We start from the raw sequence: 23,263 nt of genomic DNA on the forward strand, positions 1-23,263 counted from the left end.
ACACTATGTTATCAGAATGCTCTGAGTCACACACACAAAAGCAGACCCTCAATTCAGATGTTCTCCTGCTGACAGAAAGTTAGCAGAATTTCGTTTTTAAAAGGATCTTTGAAAAACCCATATTAACCTATAAAAATCCCTCAGTCTTCATTTTACTACATCAGTGGTGCAATAAAAGAAAAAGTTAAAAAAAAAATAATCAAGCAGCAGATTACCAAAGAGCTGGTCTTGATTATGGAGAAGATACTACTGAGGATCCCAGAGCAGATAAGCAGCTCCTTCTGCTGTCGTAGGTGAAGGTGAATGTGGTGAAGAACTACAGGCAGCAGGATGCGCCGGGACTCTGAGAGAAGGAAAATCAGATCACAGTTCTTCCAAAAGAAAATTAAATTTCAACCATCCCAGCTAGCAGCTTTTTGGTATCCAAACTAGCCTACTGATATACAGCATGTCTGATTAATTGGTGCAATTTCTATTGTACAGATTGTAGTACACTATGCTTCTAAGAACTGTATCTAATGAATGAATAGTGCATCTAGCTTCAAAAGTTCAGAAATGCAGTATACATGATGTTCTCAATAGTGATTCAGCTTCGAAACAACAGTTGTGAACTGATACTTCCTAATGTTGATTTTCTTCTGTGCAAACCATTCCTCACTTCATGTTGCTTTCCAGCTCTATTGTCACAGCTAATAGAGCTTCTCCAATGTATGCCTCTTGGAAACTGGCTAATTCTCCTCCTTTAGGTGGCTTACAAACCTTAATCTTATTAAAGAAGGGAAAGCAGGTAGCAACTACAGAAAACAGCAGGCAAAACAGGAAAAAAATTAATAAAAGACAGAGGAAAAAAGTGGCAAGATGTCAGCAAATGGACTGATAGGTGAGACAGAAGGAAAACAAGTCATCATTATCTGGGAGGCAAGAAAAAGAGAAATTATCTTCCTTTAATTACAAGACCTAAAGAGTCGGTAGAGTGGGCAGGCAAAAGATAACTTTGGAAACTAGATTCATCTTCCCAGGGGCAGATGGGACATGGGAGGGAGTGCTGACCTGGGAGTATCGGGTCGTGCTTGCACGGGAAGGAATAGGAGAGGGGGTCTATCATTATGTTGGGTGGAAAACGCAGCATCTATGCAGTCATAGCTGCCTTGCAATGCTGAAGCTTTCTTTCTGGTTTTTGATGCTGTAGTGAGATGTCATGGTGCTATGCAGTAGGCAGAAGCATCATCAGTTGCCAGTGTCATTGTAAAGAAGAAATGAAGGTTAATGGGAAGGACTAAAGCCCTGGACCCTGTGGGCAAAGTTACACCTGGCTTTACTGAGAAGACAGAAGGGGAGGTTTTTGCCTATGAACTGCCTGTTCCACAGCCACCTTTGGACTAATCTGCTCATTCTCTACGTGCTCTCATATTTTTTGAGATGAATTTCAAATTTAAGAAAAAGAAGTGTATAAACAATTACAATAGATGGTTTAAACATAATTCTGTGTTATCATTCTCGCCTTGCACTGAGTAGAATAATTTGAGTGCACTAACTTGAGATCCTCACTACAGGGAAGAGAAGTCCAATGGTGCTTTTTATCTCTACTATTACCTTCATAACTTCTTTCATTCAGACCTTTATGTATGAAATAAACTCACAATCTTCAACCCTTCTTCATTCAATTGAAGAATTACTTAAAGAATACTTAAAGACTTACTTTAAAGAATACTTAAAGATTTACTTGTATGTTAGGCTAAAGAAATATTGAAGTTATAATGTAAAGATTAAACATACTTTAAAAGAATGTGGTGGATTTCTCACATAACTTTATCTCCCTGTTGCTCTTTCTCAGACAATAAGCTTGCTGGAAAGGAGGTTATCTTCCTATCCATGACAACAATAGAAGAGTAATACAAAGTATCATGTGAGATTTGGCGGTTTTAATAATTTACTTCATTTGTTAACGTACATATTTTTATAACTACAATTTATCCATGATGGATTTATAAACATTTTCTACCATAGGGAAACTTAAAAGCACCCGCAGTGAATATATGTAACAACGATGCCACCAAGATAAATAATTACTGAGATTATTGGCATTCAGCAATGAACTGTTTGCAACAAAGCAACTGCAAAGTAAGTGTAACGTGTTCCTACTCCCAGCAGCAAGACTCAGCCTCAGATACCTGTGTCTTACCTGAGAAAGAGAACAGGCGGCTGTCAACGGTGCGCGCAATAGACTGTAGCTTAACAACATCCATTGACTGCCCAATGTGTACTGTACTGGGCATGCTGCCCAGAGTACCCCTCACGAACTCTGCTACTTCCTGCACAGTGAACATCTGCAACAGCTCATCAAAGATAGCGGGGAAGGAGTTCAGCAAAGCAGCCTGAAAAAAGTAAATGAAGAAGCTGAGTATTTTGAATTCTGTAACTGCAGCTAAATGCAGTGAAATAGAAACAACAATAAAACTGAATTAAGGGTCTGCATAAAGCTACTAAATAGTGCACTATGGCTCGTGTCAACGTTCTGCAATATCTAAAGTTCATAGTGAACAAATCACAAATCACACATAGTATATAAAAATCAAGCACTGCTGCAATGCTAAGTCTTACGATAAGCTGAGCACATACATGCTGTAAAGCTTCAAAAGGCTGTATTTTAGGACACAGCTTTTAAAACAGAAAAAAATTGAGGTACCTGAAGAACAGAAAACAGCCCATTTTTGTTGATTTACTTTTTTCAATAAATATAAAACTTGCTTCTGATTAGAGAGTGCCGTACCAATTTTTTGTACTTAGCAACTATCTAAGACAGTTAAAAATCTTCAGAAAATATTCTGAAGAATGTGTTGACAGACCCTTAACCATAGTAGCACTGTCAAGTGACATTATGGTATTTGTGCAACAGGGGTGGGGTGCAATTTCATGTGAAAGAGGCATCACATCATGCAAGTAAGTGTGCATGTGATTCTTGCAGTAATGGATATTTCCAGTAAGCTGCAGCTATCCTTGAAGGTGATTCTTAAAGTGCAGAAACAACATCAGCACAACAACAAAACCATCAAACTCTTCATCTCTTGTTTCACAGTCTTTCAATTAATTTCTTCATACCAGTAGAAAATTCCATGCATCGCCCTGTCCTCAAGTTCCACAGTCTTGGTGTCATACCTAACAACTGCCACACACCTCTACAGTTTTAAAATTCTTCTCTTTCTTCCTCTACATCCTAGCCAAGGTCCACATCTGTTTCCTCACTGTAACTACTTAAAACCCTAGATGGTTGCTTTCTTGACGTGCTGCACAGTCTGGTTTTGATTCAGCTGCCTTACTCCCCCCGCCAGGGCACACAGTGCCCTTCTTGCTGTTCCCACCTCCCTTGTCTGAAGCTCTCCACACAAACCGCACTGATTTCAAGCAGAAGTTCAGAACTACCAAACTTCATTGCAGATTTCTGTTCAGCTTCACCCTGCCAGAGTCTCACCACCTATTGGTATTTTCTTCTAATCTGCAAGTTCTCCTTTCCTCACAAATTTTTTTTGTTTTCTCATTGCATAAACATTTCCGTACCTCTCCCATGCTGGCTCTAACACTCGGCATGCCTCTCCAAATCCCATGTAATACACAGCTTCCTTCTTTGCCAAGTCCTTCCTCAAAGTATCTTTTCCTTCAAACAACAGTGATATCTATTCAATAGTCTTTGAGCAAAGCCTAAGTTATTTTTACAACTAACACTGTAGAGCCCATTAAATTATTCTGAATATAAATTTACCTCTTTCTTCTTCGTGCTTGTTATCTCTCTCAACATCTTGTCTTGTTACAATCAATTCAGATTACACAAAAACCCACATAGCCTCCTGGGTGTTGTCACCTATTTGTTGCTACATACATACAACGTACTAACAAAGTAAACAAATAGGAATCATTTAAATAGCTCATGGTATTCTTGAAAAGCTGTAACAGCCACAAATCCAGTCACCATCTTTATCTTTGGCATAATACAAGTGAAATTACAATATTGGCCCAACAAATCCTTACAGTTTTCCTAAACTTATTTCAATTACTATAAAGCAGAAGGATTTCTGTGGTGATTTAGGATATCCAGTAGCAATCTAAGGATCCTCATGGGAACTCTTCAGGAAGCTCTGGAGCCATCTTTAGGAACAGCTACGTTATTTCATCAGTTCCTTGGAGGGCCCTTTTTTGTACAACACCCTAAAATATGCTGGAACATTACTCATGTCAAACTAATTGCCTGGAGGGAAGAACATAATCAGTTTTAATCTCATTGCTGGAAAGAACTATATTGAGATCTCTCTAATATCCTGGATAAGAGGACAAGTGTGAAGAAAATTATGTTTGCTACAGCTTCAAGGATTTCTGTAGATATTTAACAGTTGTCCAGATTTCCAGAACTAGTACCTAATCTCCTTGGCTCTCCTTAACAATTTGACATATATAATCTTGCATACACCCTCAGTACTGTCTTTTCAGTGTGTGGATGCCATAAGCTGTTCCATTAATTACTGAAAGATTGCACATTTCCTAGTTTTAAAGTACCAGCCACTTAAATTCCAGTTTATACACAGGAAAAGAGGGTTTGGGGTAGGGAAAAGGAATTAATTGAGAACATCCATGATGAAATACTGGTGTAGTTCTGGGGATCATTACTTACAGAATTAAATGACGGCCTTGAAGTACCACCACATTTTTGTGGGGCACATGTCCCAGCTCCGCTCGCCTGCCCTCCAGGCTGAGAGGCCTATGGGGCAATTGGGATCAAGGGGCAACATAGTGGCAAGGGGGAAACAAAAAGTAAACTTTTCAAAGATTAAACAAGGACAGGCTTTACAAATTACAAACGTCCAAAGTAAGAAATACCATAGTGAGAGAAAGGGGGGGGGGGGGGGGGGGGGGGTAGAGAGACAAAGAGAAAAAGGGAAAATAACCCCGTCCTCAAATCTTGTCTCCCTCTGCATTTGTGATCAACACAACTGAAAAACAAACGAAGAACCCTAGACAGCCTGCATTCATAAGATGTTGTTTCCACTCACGGTCACTTTGCCTGCAAAATTTTGTGCACTGATTTCTCATGTTCTGGCTCATCTTACTATACCCTCTAATGGGTGATTAAAAAAAGATTAGAGCAGCTGTTCTCAAAATCTTTCAGAGCAGCTTCTTAAGAAAGAGCTCACACTGCTGGCAGCTTCCCTAACCAGTGGAGTCACTCCATTTTGTTGCAACGTTCACAGCAACTGCTTCTTTGGAAGCAACTACAGTAGATGTTCAAAACATCTGTAAATGGTAAATTAGTGATTATAAATCACCTTCATATTACCAGGAAGTTCTAGGTGGTCCATTTTGACGTGCTGTGAGCTGAGGCACACACAATACATTTGACATTAGTATTTAAAACTTTTAAATACAGAAGTCTGTAATTTAGTACAGTGGTCTTTAAAACATAAAACAAAACTTAGCAGCATGCTTACTCACTTTGAGTAGTATCTTAAGCCCACATGAATTCTCCGTGCAGCCATCTGGGCCATATTCAAAATAATGTATCAAATGTGAGTGTGGGTATCACGGTATGCTTGCGGTCAGGCTGTGTATGATTCTGACCACAATTTTAGAGCATGCTGGAATTAAGTTTATCTGACTGCAAGTACATCAACTGAGCAACATCACAGTAGAGAAGTTATGACCCTAAGTATTGACTTGAGCTACCACAATTAAAGATTTAAAATTTCTTTTTAAGACATATGAGAGACTTGAAAATGCAGTTTACTTTTGCAAAGAGCAAAAATTGTATTCTTATGTGACAAGTCACTTTCCCCTTGAGAGTCCACAGCTCAGCTCCCCTGTATCTGTGAAGTGCTGCAAAGCTACTAATAACATTAATTGGCTATGTTGTTTTCCAGTATCATCAGCTTGTTAGAGGGTGAAAACTCTACTAACCTGCTCTTAATTGTCATGTGCCCATATATACTACCTGTGCAGAAAATAGCTGCCTTTTGGTTTGCCAGTTAAAGTGTAGAAAATAGCAAACCTGTGTGAAGATGAGAGTCTCAGAGCTCCTGCTGTCCAAGCTGAGCACAAATCTGATGGACTGGAAAAGCTCCTGGATGCTGGAGCGGAACTGTTCCTCCTCCATTCCACAAGTAGCTCTGGAGTAAAGGATCCGAGATTGGACAATGAACTTGAAAAGATATTCCAAGGCCTTAAGGAGCAGGAGAGGAAGGAGATTAAGACAGAGAAAAAGAGAGAAAGAAAAATAAAGGAGCTTTAAGGAGAACCAGGAAAGATTCTAAGTGCATAACAACTAAATTCTTCAGCTTTAGAAAGAGAAAGAAAAACAGGTTTTGTAAGTTAGGTAATTCAGTTAAGGAAGAGTTACTCATAGGCAAGTACCCATTCTCAATTTATAATCTTTGTTACTAGCATGTCTCACTAACAAAAAAAGTACGCATTTAAATCAAATAGACAAATCTGAGTTACATAATTTGAGGAAAATCTTGGTGAAGATAAGAAACCTCTAGTCTTCTCATGACTTGGCACCGTGACTGTGTCTGAAGAAACTATTCTCCTGTTTTCATTCAAAATTTATCTTTAATTGCTTGAGTTAGCTAAGCCAGATTAAGATAAGTGGACTGTCAGTGGGACAGAAGAAGGGTTACCTGGAAAAAGGAGAAACTTTTCAATATGAACAAACCAGCAAGGTTCACCTTTATTTCTGGCAGCTACATGTACAAAGAGAGATAAATGCAGATGCAGAAACAGAAGACAAGAGCAGCATATGAAGCCCCCTGGCAGCCCCTAACAGTAGCAAGCAGCGGTACTGTAGTGAGTATCTTTTTACTTCGAGCTGTGATAAGTTAAAGTGTCTTTCTTGTATCATCACACATGAAATCTGGAGAGCACCCAGCAGAGGGAGAATAACCTGCCCAGAAGATGGCATTTAACACCGTTATACAATGTGTAGTAGATGCTGCAGTCCTGAAGGACTGGCAAATTGGATCTTTTTGTAGTGGAATGATAATTTGCTCTATGACATGGATTAAGTCTGAATTTTCAACCTAAACGCCTTTAAAATTTTGTAAATGGCATTATTCAGAACTCCATTTCTTTGGCAGCAGTGTCAATGAAGAAAAATACATTGTTCTATGCAGCCTTTAACAAGCTTACCAATCTGTCAAAGATTCTCACAGACACTAATATAGCAATGTAACATCCCACATAGCAACAAGGGCTTTTTGATCATTTGGTGTACACAACTGTCAACACTGAAATGTACTAAATATCGTTGACTTTCAGACTTCACTTCTTCCCTTAATGCTTAACATGATACACCATTAAAGCAGGATTAAGGGAAGACGTGATGCGTAGTTTGATGATATCCTCAAAATTCAGCACAGGAAACAAACAGGCTGGAGCTTCAGTAATCATAGTCTATACAGAAACATTAGTAATATTCCACTGTATTTGCTGGAAAGTATTCTTGTCTTGCTTCGCCGTTTGCAAACTGAAAGTTAATTCAAATATAAATTTTGGTCTCATCAGATATTCTTGCATCCATAAGATACCCCTCATTGAACCACCACACTATATGCACGAATATGCAATGTTATGTTGTAAGCTTTAGAATGCTACAGCTTTAAGGATAGAGAATGGGAATGTGAAATTCCTCATAAAGCTATCACAGATTTCAATAAGCCACTGATAGTTACAGCCTTTTTTTTTCCAGGAATGCTGGCAACTTGTTAATTTGGCAGTACATTATTTATACTTCTGTACTAAAACACCTCCCAGTGAACCTTCCTTACACCAGAGAACTTCATCAGGAAAGAACACTTTATTTCTGGATAGTTTCCAGACAAAGGGCAATTGGTTCACTACAGTCAGCTCTTTAAGGTTAGCATCTCTGCTGCCAACACCAAATACAGCAAGTCAGGTGCTCCTACAAGCTGTTTTATAGGTTTGGTATAGACAACCATAATTCAAACCTGAAAGCTCGTAACTTTAATGGGAAGATTATGTTTTGCAATGAATCAGAGGATTTATGTATGAAATTCTGTAATTCTCTGTTGAAAGTGAAATGGCAGGCTTTCAGAGACACTTCACATCCTTAGCAGACAACCTAAACTGTTGCCTAGAATGAACCCACAAAGGCAGTTAACGGAAGAGTTCAGAGTGCTTGCAGACACATGGCTGAGATGGTAAAAACACAAACCAAGTCTTGTTAGCACAAATCAGCACTTGGACTAACTTTGACTCTTACTACTTACAAAATCATAGATATGATGCATATATGTGCCTAAAGACATAGAAGTGCACTGAAATAAAATTCAAGCCTACTATTATGTTTGGCATGATATAGAAAATCAGTATCAAATTACAGGAATTTTCTTAAAAATGTAGTCTCTATTCATGTTCACACCGTAGGTGAGCACACACCACTCACCTGTGACCAGCAACCTAAAGACTCATGGTACATCACACGCAAAACTTAAATGGACAAAAAGCATCATAACCTTATTTCCTCACAATCAAACAATCCCTAAATTCTACCAGTGGTACTCCAGGAGAGGTGAGAAAAGGGAGCAAGAAATGTGCACATAGGTAACACATCTCAAAGAACTTCCACTTACTAATGAGTAACCTTCCTTTCTTCTCTGAGTGACTGTCCATATGCGCGTTCACTCTGTGAATACAGGAATAGCACATCTCAACTTGCACAGATTACCTGGTGGTTGGTTGCAATGTCCCAGGAGAATTAAAACCAGGAAGACCACTATGACAAAAGCAGCATCAGTTAGAAGCTTCTGTGGTAACACATGTAAAAAAGTGGATACATTTCTGTGGTTATTCTGCACGTCTAATGAATAAAGATATTCTTCAGAGACACTAGTGTCATTTGAGCCTTCAGGGATTATGCTCAGACAACATCTGATGGTTTTACTGTAGCACATTCATAAATCCCGTGGACAGTTGGGGACAGTACGGCTGCACATCTGCTCAGACTCATCTGCTGTAGAGATGAAGAGCCTGTTCAATTTAAACAAAAGGCAAACCATACCTGACGTTCAGGGTATGAACAGATGAATCAACCTTGTATAGAGCTGCTTTAAGGAGAAGCACAGATTAATTTCCTAACTCAAGAAACCCGATGATTACCTTAGGGAGGAATCTGGAGTATGTAGAATGGGTAACCTTATCATAAGCACAGTGTAAAGAGGATTAGCTCCAAAGCTCTGAATCTCTTTCACTGTCCTAACCAAAGCAAAAAAAAAAGCCATTTTCAGTAGTCTCTGAGTATCCACTTCACCACTCAAGAGCAGCTAGCAAACTTCTTCCTGCTACCGTCAATGTGTTTTTTCCAGAGAACAGCATACTTGCTTCAAGTACAAGAAGCATCTACTATGCAGTTTTAAGAAAAAAAGTGCAAACGTTCTAAGTGAAGGTACAATTTGAATCTTGTGAGAGCAGATGAAAAGACCTACGGCAAAGTTCAAGGCATCAGCAATAAAAGAAGGAGCAAGACCCACAAACAGGCTGACGAGGGCAGAACAATCATAATTACATCAGCAGTTTTCTGGTATTCTTAGAAAAAGTGAGACTGTAGAAAATGTAAATCGCCAAATAAGGTAATGATTTCTGAATGAGGTAATCAATAAGTCCAGAGACAGACTGGTCTCAAAAGCAACAGACTGACATTTCTTTTTTAAATTCAGGGTGAGGGCAACAATTTGGAGGAGTCCCCAGTCTCAAAAGGCAGGCTGAGGATGTAATTCCAAATCTGTCTCATTCACTAGCTCCCTGGCTGGCATGGCTCAGAAAGTATGTTCACGGTTTTGAAGAAACCGTGCTGCCCCATAGTAATAGTATGCAGTACCTCAAAGTCTCTAAAAAAAGTCTGATGCATGTTCTGTGTGCTTCAGCTCCAGAACACTGATATGAAGATGTGGCTTCCTGAGGAAGAAAAGGTCTTGCTTTTTCAGTGGGTTACTCAATGCAGGCAAAACCCACCTGTGGTTCTACTACTGGAAGATAACTGAAGCTGAAAGGGCATCTCCTAGAGACACTGCGTAAGTTTTGCCATGACTAGTAGGGAAAGTAAAACTGTCTGTGGAGCCACGCTACAGCATTCTCCAGGGAGGCACAGGCAGCCATATCTGGATGCAACTTATGTGGAGCTTGTTATAGGGCATAATAAAGGAACATGATGCCATGTGTTCTAGCACAGGTAGAGACATCCTTTCAGTTATAGTTCGTCCCGGTTTCATAGAAGTTTGTTGAGAACTGAAAGCAGACTTGAGGGAGGTAAGTGATTTTAGAAATAGTCTAGATCACCACTTGCTAATGCCAAGGTGGAAAATCAGAATCCTACGAGACATCTGCATATCCATGAAAGTACACAGGCAGTCAAAGGCCAAAAAAGAGTGCAGAGATACTTCAACACCTGCTTTAGGGTACTATGTTTAACAGCTAATTCAGGGAAAAAGGGACAGAGAGCTACCCTGTTTTCTCAGTTGAAGAACTATTAATGCAAGGAATGTAGTGAAGACATCCAAGAATACAGAAATTCCCAAGAGTAGAATATAGTACTAGTAATGACGCGTTACCAGTGATAATAGTTTTGGTACAAACTTGCTCCAAATGCCTGATATAAAATCTGGAAACAAAGAAGGAAATCAATCACTCTCCTGTAATGGAAGAAGATAAAGACCTTAATTTGGGCCTCCAAGATACACCTGCAAAGGCAACTGTCTGAATAAGATGTGACAGCAGTGTCAGTCATAGAGGATGCACTGTTTCTGCAGAAACTCTGGTGGTAACTGTAATTCCTGTGCTTGGAAAGGCTTGGGCTGTCAGGTCTTCGAATTGACCTCACTCATGGAGGGAACAGCTGCTTTCTAGGCCAACACTTGAGATTCCCAGCAGGCAAAGAGCTGCACTGGAATCCTTGAAAGAACGTACCTTATTCACAAACAGTATGTCGAATAACCAAGCTTCTGAAAGAAATTTCAGCATTCATATTTTTAATATTTCTGAAGAGGACTACTATGAGGTTCAAAAAATGCAGATCACATAGGGACAATATTATACATCTCTGTTTGTTGCACTGCATATAGCACTAATGAGTGGTTTGAGAGGGAAGAAAACCTTCTAGAAGTCATTCCAGCTGGAGATCTTCCTCTCATCTCATGATATTAATAGGTTCCTTTGTAATTAAAAAAAAAGGAAGGATAAGGATTGGAAAAAAGAATGACAAGTTCATAACTTCTTGAGAGACATCTTTGCCCCATTTTTACCATTCTCTATGAATCTCTGGTTGAAAAGTATTACAAAGAAGTTTTAAGTATGTAAATGTCTACAAAAGACAAAGTAAACACTGCTATAATGCCCTTGTAAGTATCAGGATGTGATTCTAACAGGAGATCCTGAAAGCTACTTGACAGTGGTGATGCCAGACCATTCAAATGGAACAAGGATTCTCAAAAAATAAAAATTACTTCCTCAAAAATACTGACTGAATTAGACTAAAGGATGCAAAAGAAAGAACAAAAATATCACAAGAAAAAAAAAGCCATAATAAATTCTGAAACATATGCCAAGCCACAAGCATAAATACATTTACAAGGAGCAACCTTTAACTTTCCCAAATGGTTGCCAGAAATAAAAGAGTAGTGTATGTACGTGTGTGTGCTTCACCTGTGAGATGCTTCACCCGTTTGTACTGCCGTGAAAAAGAAAGGGAAAGTGCTAATCTCTGCCATTGCTACGAGTTCTGAAAGTGCCCAGACTCAAACGTTTGGACATAAGCCTACTCAGAGTAAGAAGGTACAGACAGACATTCACTCAAAGAAAAATATCTTCCTGCCAATTTTGGAATCTTGTATTTATGTACTTGACACACTATCTTTCTGTTTTATAGCTACACATAGTAAAACTAATACTTTATTTATTCTCTGATTTCTCTGTAACAGCATCAAAAAGATTCCCTTTTTTTCACACACCATTAGAAATCTGCACCTTCCTGTGAGATCGTACTCTCATCACAGAACTCTGATTCAGATCCTGGGCAATGATAGTTGTTAGAATTTCCATCCAGTTAAAGGCTCATTTATCTGCTGCTTAAAATACTCCAGAACTTCAACCAGTAAAATAATGAAACATATCACAGCCAGAAACGAAAAGCAGATCTTTGATCCACAGCACCTGTGCCTAATACATTTAGAATAACTGCTGCTTGAAGTGCAAGGTGTAGACCACATATATAAACGGCCAGTGCATATACTCCACGTAAGTCCCACTTAAGCTCTCCATAGTGCTTCAAAAGGACTTAAGGAGACATAATTCTTCCTTTTTTTCTGCACAAGCGTGAATCTCCCCCTAAAATTAAAATTTTGGCAAAATATTTTAAAAAAATTAAATAATTCTGGTTAAACAAGTAAGAAGTCAGTGCCAGACTACCCTTCATTTTATTTACGGCCTCCCTGGCCCTTTTGTAGTCACAGATGGAACAGACACAGCAACACTTCCATTGACTACATACTCTCATCGCTTCCTGGATGTGGTCTTGGCGTACAAGCTCAGCTGAACGGTCCATGTACCACTTCAAACACCGGATCAGTTCTCTGAATATAACAAACAGTGAAAAGAAAAGGAACCTTCAGCACTATTTTAAAATTAGTCAGGCAACAAACATTTAGGGTTTAGGGAGAAATCTATAAAATAGTCTCATTTAACTTCATTTCAGTGGTCAGTTAGCTGTCCTAGCTACTGAATTTACATAATATATACATTTATTTTAAGTTTCAAAACCAGAAAATAATTTCTTCTCTGTAATTGACTTAGACCATAAGGAACACTAAGAGAATATCAAAAAGATGTTATTAAAAAGATAACTTTGATAAAGGCATACAATATAGTTCTAAGACCAAAACATACTCCTTTTTTTTTTTTAATAATAAGAAATTCCAGACCTAAGTTCTAAGTGAGAAGTTTTTAGAAACTAAGATTGCAAAAAAATACATGCATCCATTTTCCTAAGTACACTATACCATTTGGACTAACTTAGAGAGTTGTATTAAAAACATGTTTTATTTCAGACATCAGACTACCAAAAATCATTTGTTTTGTCTGAAAGAGGTGATAATTAACACAAAGTAGACACTTTTTACCCTCTGAACATGACTATGCTTTCTAGTGTTGTACAGTATCTAGGGCTTTTTACCTGCCATTGACAGAATATTTTTAATATTTTAATTACACTAAAATGTGAATGGCTTAAAACAATCAAAATCAATTTTAAGCTGTTTTTAATAGTTTATTGTGGCCAAAGACAGAATATGCCAAGTATACAGAAGAAATGGTCTAAAAGAAAGGAAGAACAACACCCTGAATGATAACTGTTACTGCTTTCAAAAATCTGTCTTACTCTCTGATGAAAAATTCAAAAAGGAGTACTAGAAAATAAGGCAGAATCTTCAAAGTGACAGTGAAAATTAAGTTTCTGATCTCCTGAAATTATACATTTACTGTAAATCAAATAGAACATCTTCTTATGTGAATACCTGTCTACTTTGGAAGAGGAAATAACAATTAGGTCTCTAAGCTTTCACACAAGCCTTATATCCCAACATCCTTAAGACAAGAAATGTATATGCTCTTGGTAGCTCATTAGTACAGACTGATAATGAGTTGCTGAGTGACAGTGTCTCTTCAGTTAATAAAAAAAGAAAGTAAGATTTGCCAGTTCAGAAAGGCAAGATAAATTCCAAAGTCTGCTCACTCTTAGCCACAGGTGACATTCAGCAGCTTTTCTCTGTAACTGTGCTGGAAAACTTTCATGGGAGTAGTTCTACTTTTGAAAACCACTGCTAACATGAAGGTTATGATTCTGATGGTGACATCATTCAAAAGCTTGCTAATACCGTCTCTTGAAGTGATGGCTAAACAAAACCTACTTGTAAGCCAGCGCTCCTGCAAAGTGCTTCTGAATGTAAGTGTCCATCACAGGTCGAAAATGAAAATACTTGCTATCACGCAGCAGATTTATGATGAATACCTGTGGGAGATGAAAAAGTGAACCCATACTAAAGGAAATTGCATGTTGTTGCTAGGTTTCTATCAACAAGTTACACAAGCTAGGGAACAATGAAATACATGAGTTTCTTTAAACAGTCAGTAGTTCTGGTATTAGATGTTATTGTTTGCTTCTCCCATGTGATAGCAAATATTGCTGTCCTCCGATCTGTTGAGGCTATCCTGCCCTCCTCATCCAAGATTATTACAGAAAACATTAAGGCTGGATCCAGCTGAATATTTCATATTTCATGTAAGTAAAATACTAGCAACATGATCACAAGAAACTTAAAACTCACTGACCATGAGATAAAGTAACAATTCAGAAGCTTACCAAAGACTGAAAGACCAACAGACCATACTTTTCTGTGTTGTCATCCAAAACTACAAACAATGTGTCGAGAATATCTTGTAGGAACTAAAATGACATGAATAAACAAAGAATTTCAAATTCAACTGTATTCAAAAGAAGGTTATTTTCCCCCCCTGCTTTAATTATTTCATACATGTTGATATCTTTGTGAAACACTTGCCAAGGACAAACCACTTCAGATTCATCCATATGATGCGACAGATTTTCATTTGTTTTTACTAAGAAGAATTTTTCTCTTTACAAGGAATATTTCTAAACAAAAATGACAGAAAAACAAAAAATAAGAACATGTACTGCATGCCGGATTTGTAAATATAACAGTGCTCCTTTCACTGTAAGCTAAAAGTGCTGCCTAACAACAGTGGCAAACCAACTTACTTTCATTCCCATATCATTAGAGTGTATCAGTGTTTGTCATCAAATTTAAGACTTGGAAGCACATTAACTGGTGCTCCAAATTATGCTTAATATTGAAAATTTTTGTTATATGACAGTAAGTAAAGCTTTTATAACAAGCATTAATTGGGTCATATTGCCAATTTTCTTTCATCCATAACACTGCAGCTTACAGAATGCTGACAATTCAGTGATTTTCTTTCCTGAAAGCACAGTCCTCAGAAAGGATGACTATGAAGAAGAATGCTCAAGATCAAGTCAACTGCACATTCTCTCATAATTTTTTAGTCTATTCTACTTAAATTTCTAATGTGGAAATCAAGAAATAAAATAAAACAATTTATGAAGTCTCTGAAAGGATAAAATTTCTTTTTTTTTCCTGAGTTATTGCATTCTGGTTTTCATATCCCAATACCAAATGGCAGCTGATTTAGGGAGGGAATCAATTACTTCTCCCTTTGGAATAATTTAATCCATATCTTTTTATGCTTTTCTCCATACGAAAAAAGATACTTTTACTGCCCTACAAACAAAGCATACAAAACGTGACACTCTTGAAGAATTCCAGTATAAATGGGGTATTGTCCTCTTCTGTTACTGTTAGAAAGTTATCATGAAGATTAACATTCAAGATATGGCAACATTCAAATGAGTTACAGTGAAATGGCTTTAATCATAAACTACTAATTAAGTGATGGGATTTCTCTTTGGTTGCTTGCGATTACAAATTACCTCCTTTTACTTCTAGATTTATAGAAATAAATTCTAGGGAGAGTTCTCAGCACACCTAGAATTATCAGAGGAATGCACTTTTCTTTTGCAGAGACCACAAGTATACAAATGCATTTTGAAGTTCCTTTGAGCTAAGAAAGTTCAGGTCACACACCAGATTGGCATGTAGAGCAACAGTGGTTACAAAACATGATGAAAATATCAGATAGGAGATAGATTACTGATAGGTGAGACACACTAGAGAGCAACTGGTGCTCTAGGCAACAGCTCCACTTGACAGTGCTGGGACAGGAAAACAGGTTTGCTGGATTGTTCTTTGGCCATTGAGCAACCCTTCACTTTCAAGGTTTCACATTTCTTTCTCCTCTACGCAGACATTTGGAACATATTTGCAAAACAGAAATACAGATCAACTCTACTAGCTGTTGAAGAAGGCCAAGTTTTGTGAGTCAGCTCTGTTTTCTTCACTCTAGAAATGACCAACTACACTTATGCAATTTCAGAGAACGTGCTTTAGAAAATACCACTGGAATGGGTAAGTCTGCACAAAACTCCACTACCAGTGGCTGGGTCTGCATCAGCAAGCAGTGCGGCTCAACAGGAGTGGGCCTGCAGAGTGGAACAACTGGTGCTGAGGACCTGATGCTCCCAGCAGATGTGGGTGAGGGAATTTTACTAAGGATTAGCTCTATTTTGATCACAAGGACTAACCATCCATTAATTTTAGGAGTGTGTCTTCCTGTTCAGTTTCACGTCAAAATAAAATCCCAATTCATACGCTCTGAGAAAAGTCCAGTAAGAGGGGACACTCAGAAGTGCACTGCAGGTCTGAATTCACTTGCTATCACAGATCTATCCAAAGACTGTTATTTCATGTAGTACCTTAACAATTTCCTCGCCACTGACATGTCTCAGTCTTCCTAGAATGTCCATCACACGATCTGGGTAAGCTTTCCATTTCAGCAGGGCAAGCAAATCCACTGCAGAACAGTGAGAGAAAGAGCTAGAATCCATACGCAGAGGGAAGAAGGGCAACCCCAGACCCACCAGAGATTCACTACATGTTACACTTCTGCTCTTGTTGCAGTTCACACTTCTTGGAAAAAAAAAATAATAAGGGAAAACAAGAAGGAAAACACGGAGTAAGTCCAATGCTACTAACGAAGAAATGAATGGAGGAATGGTAAAGTACTTTAAAAAGAGTAAAGACTGCATTTTTCCCTACATGACTTGACACTGCACTGTGGACAATCCACTTTTGTCTTTCCATACTTCAGGGACACTGCTGTAACAAAATTTTTATTTACTTAGTAGCCCTGTAAAAGCTGATCGAAGCAAACTTTGGGTTGTGTAGGACTGCTAAGACTGAACTTTTTGTTCTTCAATCATTTAATGAAAATTAACTTTGCTTTAACATATTGCCCTTCTCTTGCACTTACAGTAACGTCTGTAATTTCTTTGCTACCTGTCAATATTCTTATTTCCTCAAAAAACCACTTTCTGCTCGTTTCAATAGTGTTAGTAAAAAAAAAAAGCATACATGTAATGAAATTATAACAAGGAGTATTTTAGTAAAATAAACAGAGTACAAGCATGCCCATCTTATCTCTCTTTTTCATAATCTCTGTTGCATTGGGCAATTTTGAAGGATCAGCTACTTACCATTCTGGGTCAGTTTGGTAGAAGAAAGCTGTGTGGAGACCGAAAAGGTCTCTTTGGTGCTGCGCTGGAAAATGAGGCTGGACGGGATGTTGGGGCAGCCATTGTAGTCCTCTTTGCAGCAAGGCAGCCCCAGGTACAGTGCATGATTGTTAAATGTGCTGTTCTCATCACACTGCAGGTACAGGACAAGAAATGGAATTGTACCTAGTCTTCTCTCGTTCCACATACTAACACCATGACAGCAATTGCCTAACGGTACTTTTATTGATCTTTTAGGTGCACAAAAACACTTCTAAGAAAAAGCTGTGCTTACCACCTTTGGGGCTGGTACATACACAAAACAGACCCAGGTCTAGAAAGTGTGGTCTCCTAACCACTGACCCTTTAGAACTTATCACAATCTTCCATCTGTACAACTTAGTACTGCTGTCTAAAAATCATCCTGAAGAAATAAACCCAGATACATCAACAGGAAGACGACCCTCCACCCCCCCCTCCCCCCCAGAAAAAAACCCCTTGCTTCAGGGTTGCCAAGCTGTAGCGTTGTAACACGATGCATTTGAAGTACAGCGTAATTTCATAATAGAAAGGTATAGAGTAATGACATAGGCTGGTAAAATTGCTGAGTGCTCATAAACACTAGCATGATTGAATTCAAAATGGATAAGATTAACAACGACAAATCATCATTATCTGAAGGAAAAAGGTAGGCTGTACCTACAATGGAAGGCTGTATCCACACCTAGTCATGTGATTTTGAATTTATAAAATTTTGAAACTACTATTAATCTGTTCCTCACATACTTCTGGGGGGGGGGGGGGGGGGGGAAGATAATGTAATGACGATTAATTATTTAAACTGAAGTAGAGACAAATAGGGGAAAAGTCTGCAGAGAAGAATTGGTACCTTATAAACATAAAGCTCATGGATATCATCCGACAAGGTAGTGCCATCATCTCTCATCAACGGAGTGAATGCAAAACCAAAGAGCTTCTTTTCTCCCTTGTCTTTTGCTGTAGCAAGAGATAGAAATAAGGAATCATATTTGTACATATTCTTCTGGCCATATATACCACAAGGTTATTCACTAACTTCTCTGCATGCCTAACAAAAAGCATGCAGGTTACATAACATTTAATATACTATATCTAATTCTAGGCAAATGACCAACAAGCCTCAAAACATACACAAACATACTGAACATAGTAAAATATAAAATACACATGCTGTAAAGAAAACATTCTACAGGAAAACAGAGCAAAAGAACAGCAGGGGAGAACATCTACCAAATGTTTTGCCCTGCACTGATTGTTCACAATGTTTTTAATGTGCTGTTTAATAAATGTAGCAACCAGCTAACTAGCAGTGCACCTTCACTGTATTTTAGGTCAGCACCCCTTTCTTGCTTTCCACCCAGTAACAGCCTCATCCAAATATCAATTGACAATGGAAAGACCTCAGCTGTTTTAGATTCCTCTGGGTTATATTTTGCACTCACTGGAGCAATGCCTGAACTCAAAACGGAGGTGAGACCCACGGAACCGGTCTATAGGGATGGGCAGCTTGATGATTTCCCCCCATCGAGGGCTGTTATTGTGGTAAAGGACAAACGAGTGGTATGCACTCCTGCTTGGCTCTCCTGAGCCCAGGCTGATGCAATCCTGCAACAAAAGAAAACAATTTAAGATTAAAAGACATCACATCACTACAGATGAGTCATTTTATTACATGGTGATAACCTTTATATAATTCATATCTTTCAGTAGACATAAAGGAAGAGTCAGAAGCAGAAACTCAGACACAATGAAATCTGAAATTTTTGAAGAGATCTTTAAACTGTGTTTTGGGTCAAAGGATGAGCTAGGAAACCTATGATACTGGATGAATTCTGGTATCTTAAGTAATTATTTAAGTTACGTTATTATTTAAGCTAAGTTTTCTATCAAGCAGAGAATAGATACAATAAACACATAAGCCCAAATATATAAAGATGACTAAAAAAAAAGGACCTAATAGGGCCATCACTTGTAATATTAGACTTTTCTGAAAAATATCATTTAATCACGTTTTTGCTTCAGCACCGCAGTTCAGAAGTGATATCTGAACTTTTCAAGCTCTTAAAAACATTGGTCTTTTGAAACTACAACCATCCAGCCTCACCCAGTATCCCAGAAAATTCTAATTGAGTTACTTCATTAATGCTAAGCAAAGAATTTCTGTTGAATAGTCATCACCTAAAAATATAACAGGATCTAAGTTTCTCTTTTAGATATAAAAAGCTCCGAGATCTTGACCAATCTATGTATTCTCAAAATACAGATTAAGAAAAACATAAACCAATATTATTTAGGAAATACAGAAATCCTTAGTCAGAACACGAGCGAAGGAAGTTAGGAGAAATACTGAAGTCCTGAAAAAAGGACAGTAAAAGGTCCTTTGTAATGAAGACACAGAACAGGAAGCACTTTTTTTAATATAAGCACTAAGCCATGTTCTAGACCTAGCACTTACAAAGTGATCCAAAAGATATGACATCTTACAAAACCATGCAGAACAAACACAGCTTAGAGATTCTTCACTTTTAGCAGCTCTAAGGATAATGAATCCAGGAAGAAACAGAAGTTAAGCAGACCCAGAACAACACACGCAATGTAAATTCTGATGCAAAAACACCCTACATAGAATAGTATCATGACAAGAACAACTACCGGTCATTACCCCAAGGCATCTCTAAATTCTTTCCCAAGAAAATACCAATAATTTTAATTTGATTTTTTCATCTGTAATCAAGGGACTATCAAGTCAAGTATATCCCACTAACCAGACCCGATCAGTTTGGCCTGTGGTAACGTTCTTCTGGCTTCGAGAAAGTTAAGAGTTTGTGAAGGAGCCCAAAAAGAAAGACAAGTTCTCTGGAATTTTGGGATTCAATGCAAGAACAGCCTCCCTGGACAGCGATCCGTTGCAAAGGCTGTAATCCATACACTCACATACACTCACAACTCAGTCCTCTCAAGTAAGTCTTAGTAACCATAGGGTATGTGCCACAATCCTGGCATAAAGGTGATTTTTTTAATACAGCAACAAGAATTAACTGTTGCGGTTACTAACATGTTGGAATGAGCGTAATAGTGGCAGTACTAAGAAACAAAATGCCTGCAATATCCCAGTTGTATTTTTTTGATAAGAGTAACTTGTTGGGCTTCAACACAGCAATTCCAAAACCTCATTCCTCATTAGGTTCTTAGGAGAAAGTAAAATAGTACTGGTATTTCTTCTGTAAGGTAGCGTAAAAATTCAAATTTTCACATGAGCTTTTTTCTGTTGCCTCAAAAAATCACCTGCCTTGGCAGGCAAATGGTCAGTCTTGGAATGCTCTTTCATGCTACCCACTTTAAATAAATGAATAGGTGAAGAGTCTTTTCTTCTGGTTTTTAACTTAGTTTCCATAAATTTATACTACAATCTATACTCTGAGGAGGGAGGATTGTTTAATCTTTAATTCTGAATTGTGATCTGCAAAATATAAACACGAAACTAGTCTCCTTACACCTCGTTACCACGAGACCCAAATACGCAGGTGAATTAGAGGGCAGAAGCAAGCAAGGGAAGCTAAACTAGAAAAAGTATCAGGTAATTATCTTATCATTTAAGGTATGCTTTGCAATTAGTAAGATATTCCTGCTACTGGAGCATAAAGAAGAATAAGTGAGGCATGTGTTAAGGTTTATTTTTCAGACTATATTGAAAGAGACCAACAATTGAGCAAGACCATTTTGAAAAGGAAATACTCATTTTCATTTTGAACAGCACTGTATTCTGGGAATAATTTCACTGCTTTCAGTAAGACTATTTCTGGACCAATATATACTCAACAGCAATAAGAATTTGAAACAGAATATTCTCATTAACGCTGCGTACTGTTCTGCTAAAGTCTTCATAAAGGCATATAATTCAGATTTGGATTGTGCTGCTGGTCAGAAAAAAATTAGAGATTTTATTCTAATATTAGATGAAAATTTTGTGGCAATTTCCCCCACTGTACTGCGTAAGGTAGCACTCGCCTCTCATTTGGCAGTCTTTGCTTTGGAAAGGCCATAGGCCAGGAACAGTAAAGGATATTTCAACCAAGAACAGTAGTACTTTGGGGTCAATGATCGAACTTTCAGTGTTCTGTCCATACTACCGTGAGCTTGGAGTTTTTTATTTGCTTCTCTACTGTATTGCCTACTGAAGGTTACTAAATTAGTGTCATCATTGACAAATGAAATAGAAGAAAGAAAATAGCTACACTTGACTGTGAGAGCAACCTCGGGTCATGCAAGCGATCATCCAGGGGACAGGGAACCCAGGCAAAGCAATTCCCTTCATCAGTACTGCACCAAAGCCTATCCAACACACACTGTATTCTTAACATTTTATTAAAAAGTTATTAGACTCCTCTTGCTGCAGTCTTCAGTATTTTCTTATAGGTTATGCTGAATGACTGAAATGAAAGCCCTGATCTAGCAGTCTCTTTACAGCTGCTTGATCCAGGAACGACATTACATTCTGTCCTTGGGTGAAACCAGCTCCCTCCTAACAGAAAATGGCAGGTCATCACACACTGCTCTAGGTGTCCATACCAAAGACTACCTAAACCAGATGGCTGCAGTGAAAAGTAAACCATCTAGGGTTTAAAAATAAATTCTTAACGTAAAAGGTAAACCAGCACCCATTTATAGTGGCATACAAAACTAACCCAGACTAACAGACCTGCGTTACCTTTTAGATAAATGGATACCTAGACTTCCCAAAACCCGTTGCACAGGTAGGATGGTTAGAACTGATGGAGCTCTTCGTTCTCAGGGCTTTTCACCTGAAGCATGGGAAGATTTTGAGCACAAACTTTGCCTGTATTTTACAAAAAAATCTGCGTCCTGAAAGTTGAGACAAACTGGAAATCTACAGTGTAAGGAGCTGAATCCTTCTAATTTTCAGGGCATTTCTACAGACTTAGAGCAGCCATATACAATTAATAGCAGATACAGTGGATCTTAGGCACCATTAGATGTCATGAACCAAAGATCTCCTTAACGTAAACAAAGTATCTTTGTTGCTTTGCAACAATACAGAGGAGCAATAGCATAAAAACTGGTATAAAGATTTTCTTTTAAATTTGTGGCTTAAATTTAAAAACTACAAAAGATCCTTTCCATGTAAAGTCTCTCCTTCATGACAAATATTCACCTGAATTTTTTTTCTAATTGGATTGACCACCTGTTACTATTCTTCTTTTGTATCATGTCTGTTCCATCCCATGTAAAGACCTGAAGTACTGTTTCAGTAGTAAAAACAGGCAAGGCTAAGAAAAAGATAACTTCCTATCTGTGAATGACCGTTGCAACCAAAACCACAGAAGTTAAGACTGATAACGTCTAGAAATTATATGGCTTTTATACTTAATCATTAGCCACTTACAGCATAATTTGCTACTATTATGTACGTTAAAAATGCTGATATTGCAGTTGGGAGGGTAAAGACCTATATTGGTCTTTGGCAGACTGCTGCGAAATAAAGCGATGATTAAAAATTTGTGACTCAATTTGAAAGGTATACCTAATGCAATTAAACAGAAAAGGATTGTGATCTTCCTGCAACAGCTATGAGCACAATCCAGTTCCTTACAAGAGATATACTTTACTGTTAATGAAATCACAAGCAATTGTAGTAATAAAGGAAAAGTTCTCCTTTCAATTGAAAAAACAGACTGTGGCAATGAGTTTGGTATGCAAGCACTTTGGTGTTTAGACTCTTCTACGATAGTGGCTACAAAGGCCATTTTACTGCAGCGGAGGTAAAAAAAAGGTAGGGGGAAGTTATGATTAATACATTTTAATGCAGCTATTTCTCCATTTCTGATAGATGTTTATGTCAAAATACTTTCCATTTACTTCTCTATCCTCACACCTTCCCACCCCACACAAAGCTGACTTATCTACTTTCTTCTCTTCAATAATACTAAAAGCAGGAATAGAGGAAAAAAGAAA

General features: G+C 38.0%; 1 protein-coding gene across 14 annotated transcripts in view; it reads right to left on the reverse strand.

The window, feature by feature from the left end:
• Positions 1 to 23,263, reverse strand: part of DOCK3 (dedicator of cytokinesis 3) — a 226,823-nt gene that overhangs the window by 55,296 nt on the left and 148,264 nt on the right. For 10 of the 14 annotated variants that reach the window (XM_049826977.1, XM_049826976.1, XM_049826983.1 and 7 more), the window contains 11 exons: positions 18,733 to 18,895; positions 18,141 to 18,247; positions 17,234 to 17,405; positions 16,454 to 16,551; positions 14,405 to 14,488; positions 13,953 to 14,053; positions 12,539 to 12,620; positions 6,032 to 6,202; positions 4,661 to 4,747; positions 2,183 to 2,375; positions 216 to 343 (listed from right to left, as the gene is read on the reverse strand). In XM_049826977.1, the coding sequence (XP_049682934.1) occupies positions 216 to 343; positions 2,183 to 2,375; positions 4,661 to 4,747; positions 6,032 to 6,202; positions 12,539 to 12,620; positions 13,953 to 14,053; positions 14,405 to 14,488; positions 16,454 to 16,551; positions 17,234 to 17,405; positions 18,141 to 18,247; positions 18,733 to 18,895 (1,386 nt within the window). The remainder of the gene's footprint in view (positions 1 to 215; positions 344 to 2,182; positions 2,376 to 4,660; positions 4,748 to 6,031; positions 6,203 to 12,538; positions 12,621 to 13,952; positions 14,054 to 14,404; positions 14,489 to 16,453; positions 16,552 to 17,233; positions 17,406 to 18,140; positions 18,248 to 18,732; positions 18,896 to 23,263) is intronic. The other 4 variants (XM_049826987.1, XM_049826980.1, XM_049826986.1 and 1 more) reach the window with 1 other exon arrangement.

Source organism: Accipiter gentilis, chromosome 23, assembly GCF_929443795.1.
Source record: "Accipiter gentilis chromosome 23, bAccGen1.1, whole genome shotgun sequence".
Taxonomy (NCBI): domain Eukaryota; kingdom Metazoa; phylum Chordata; class Aves; order Accipitriformes; family Accipitridae; genus Astur; species Astur gentilis.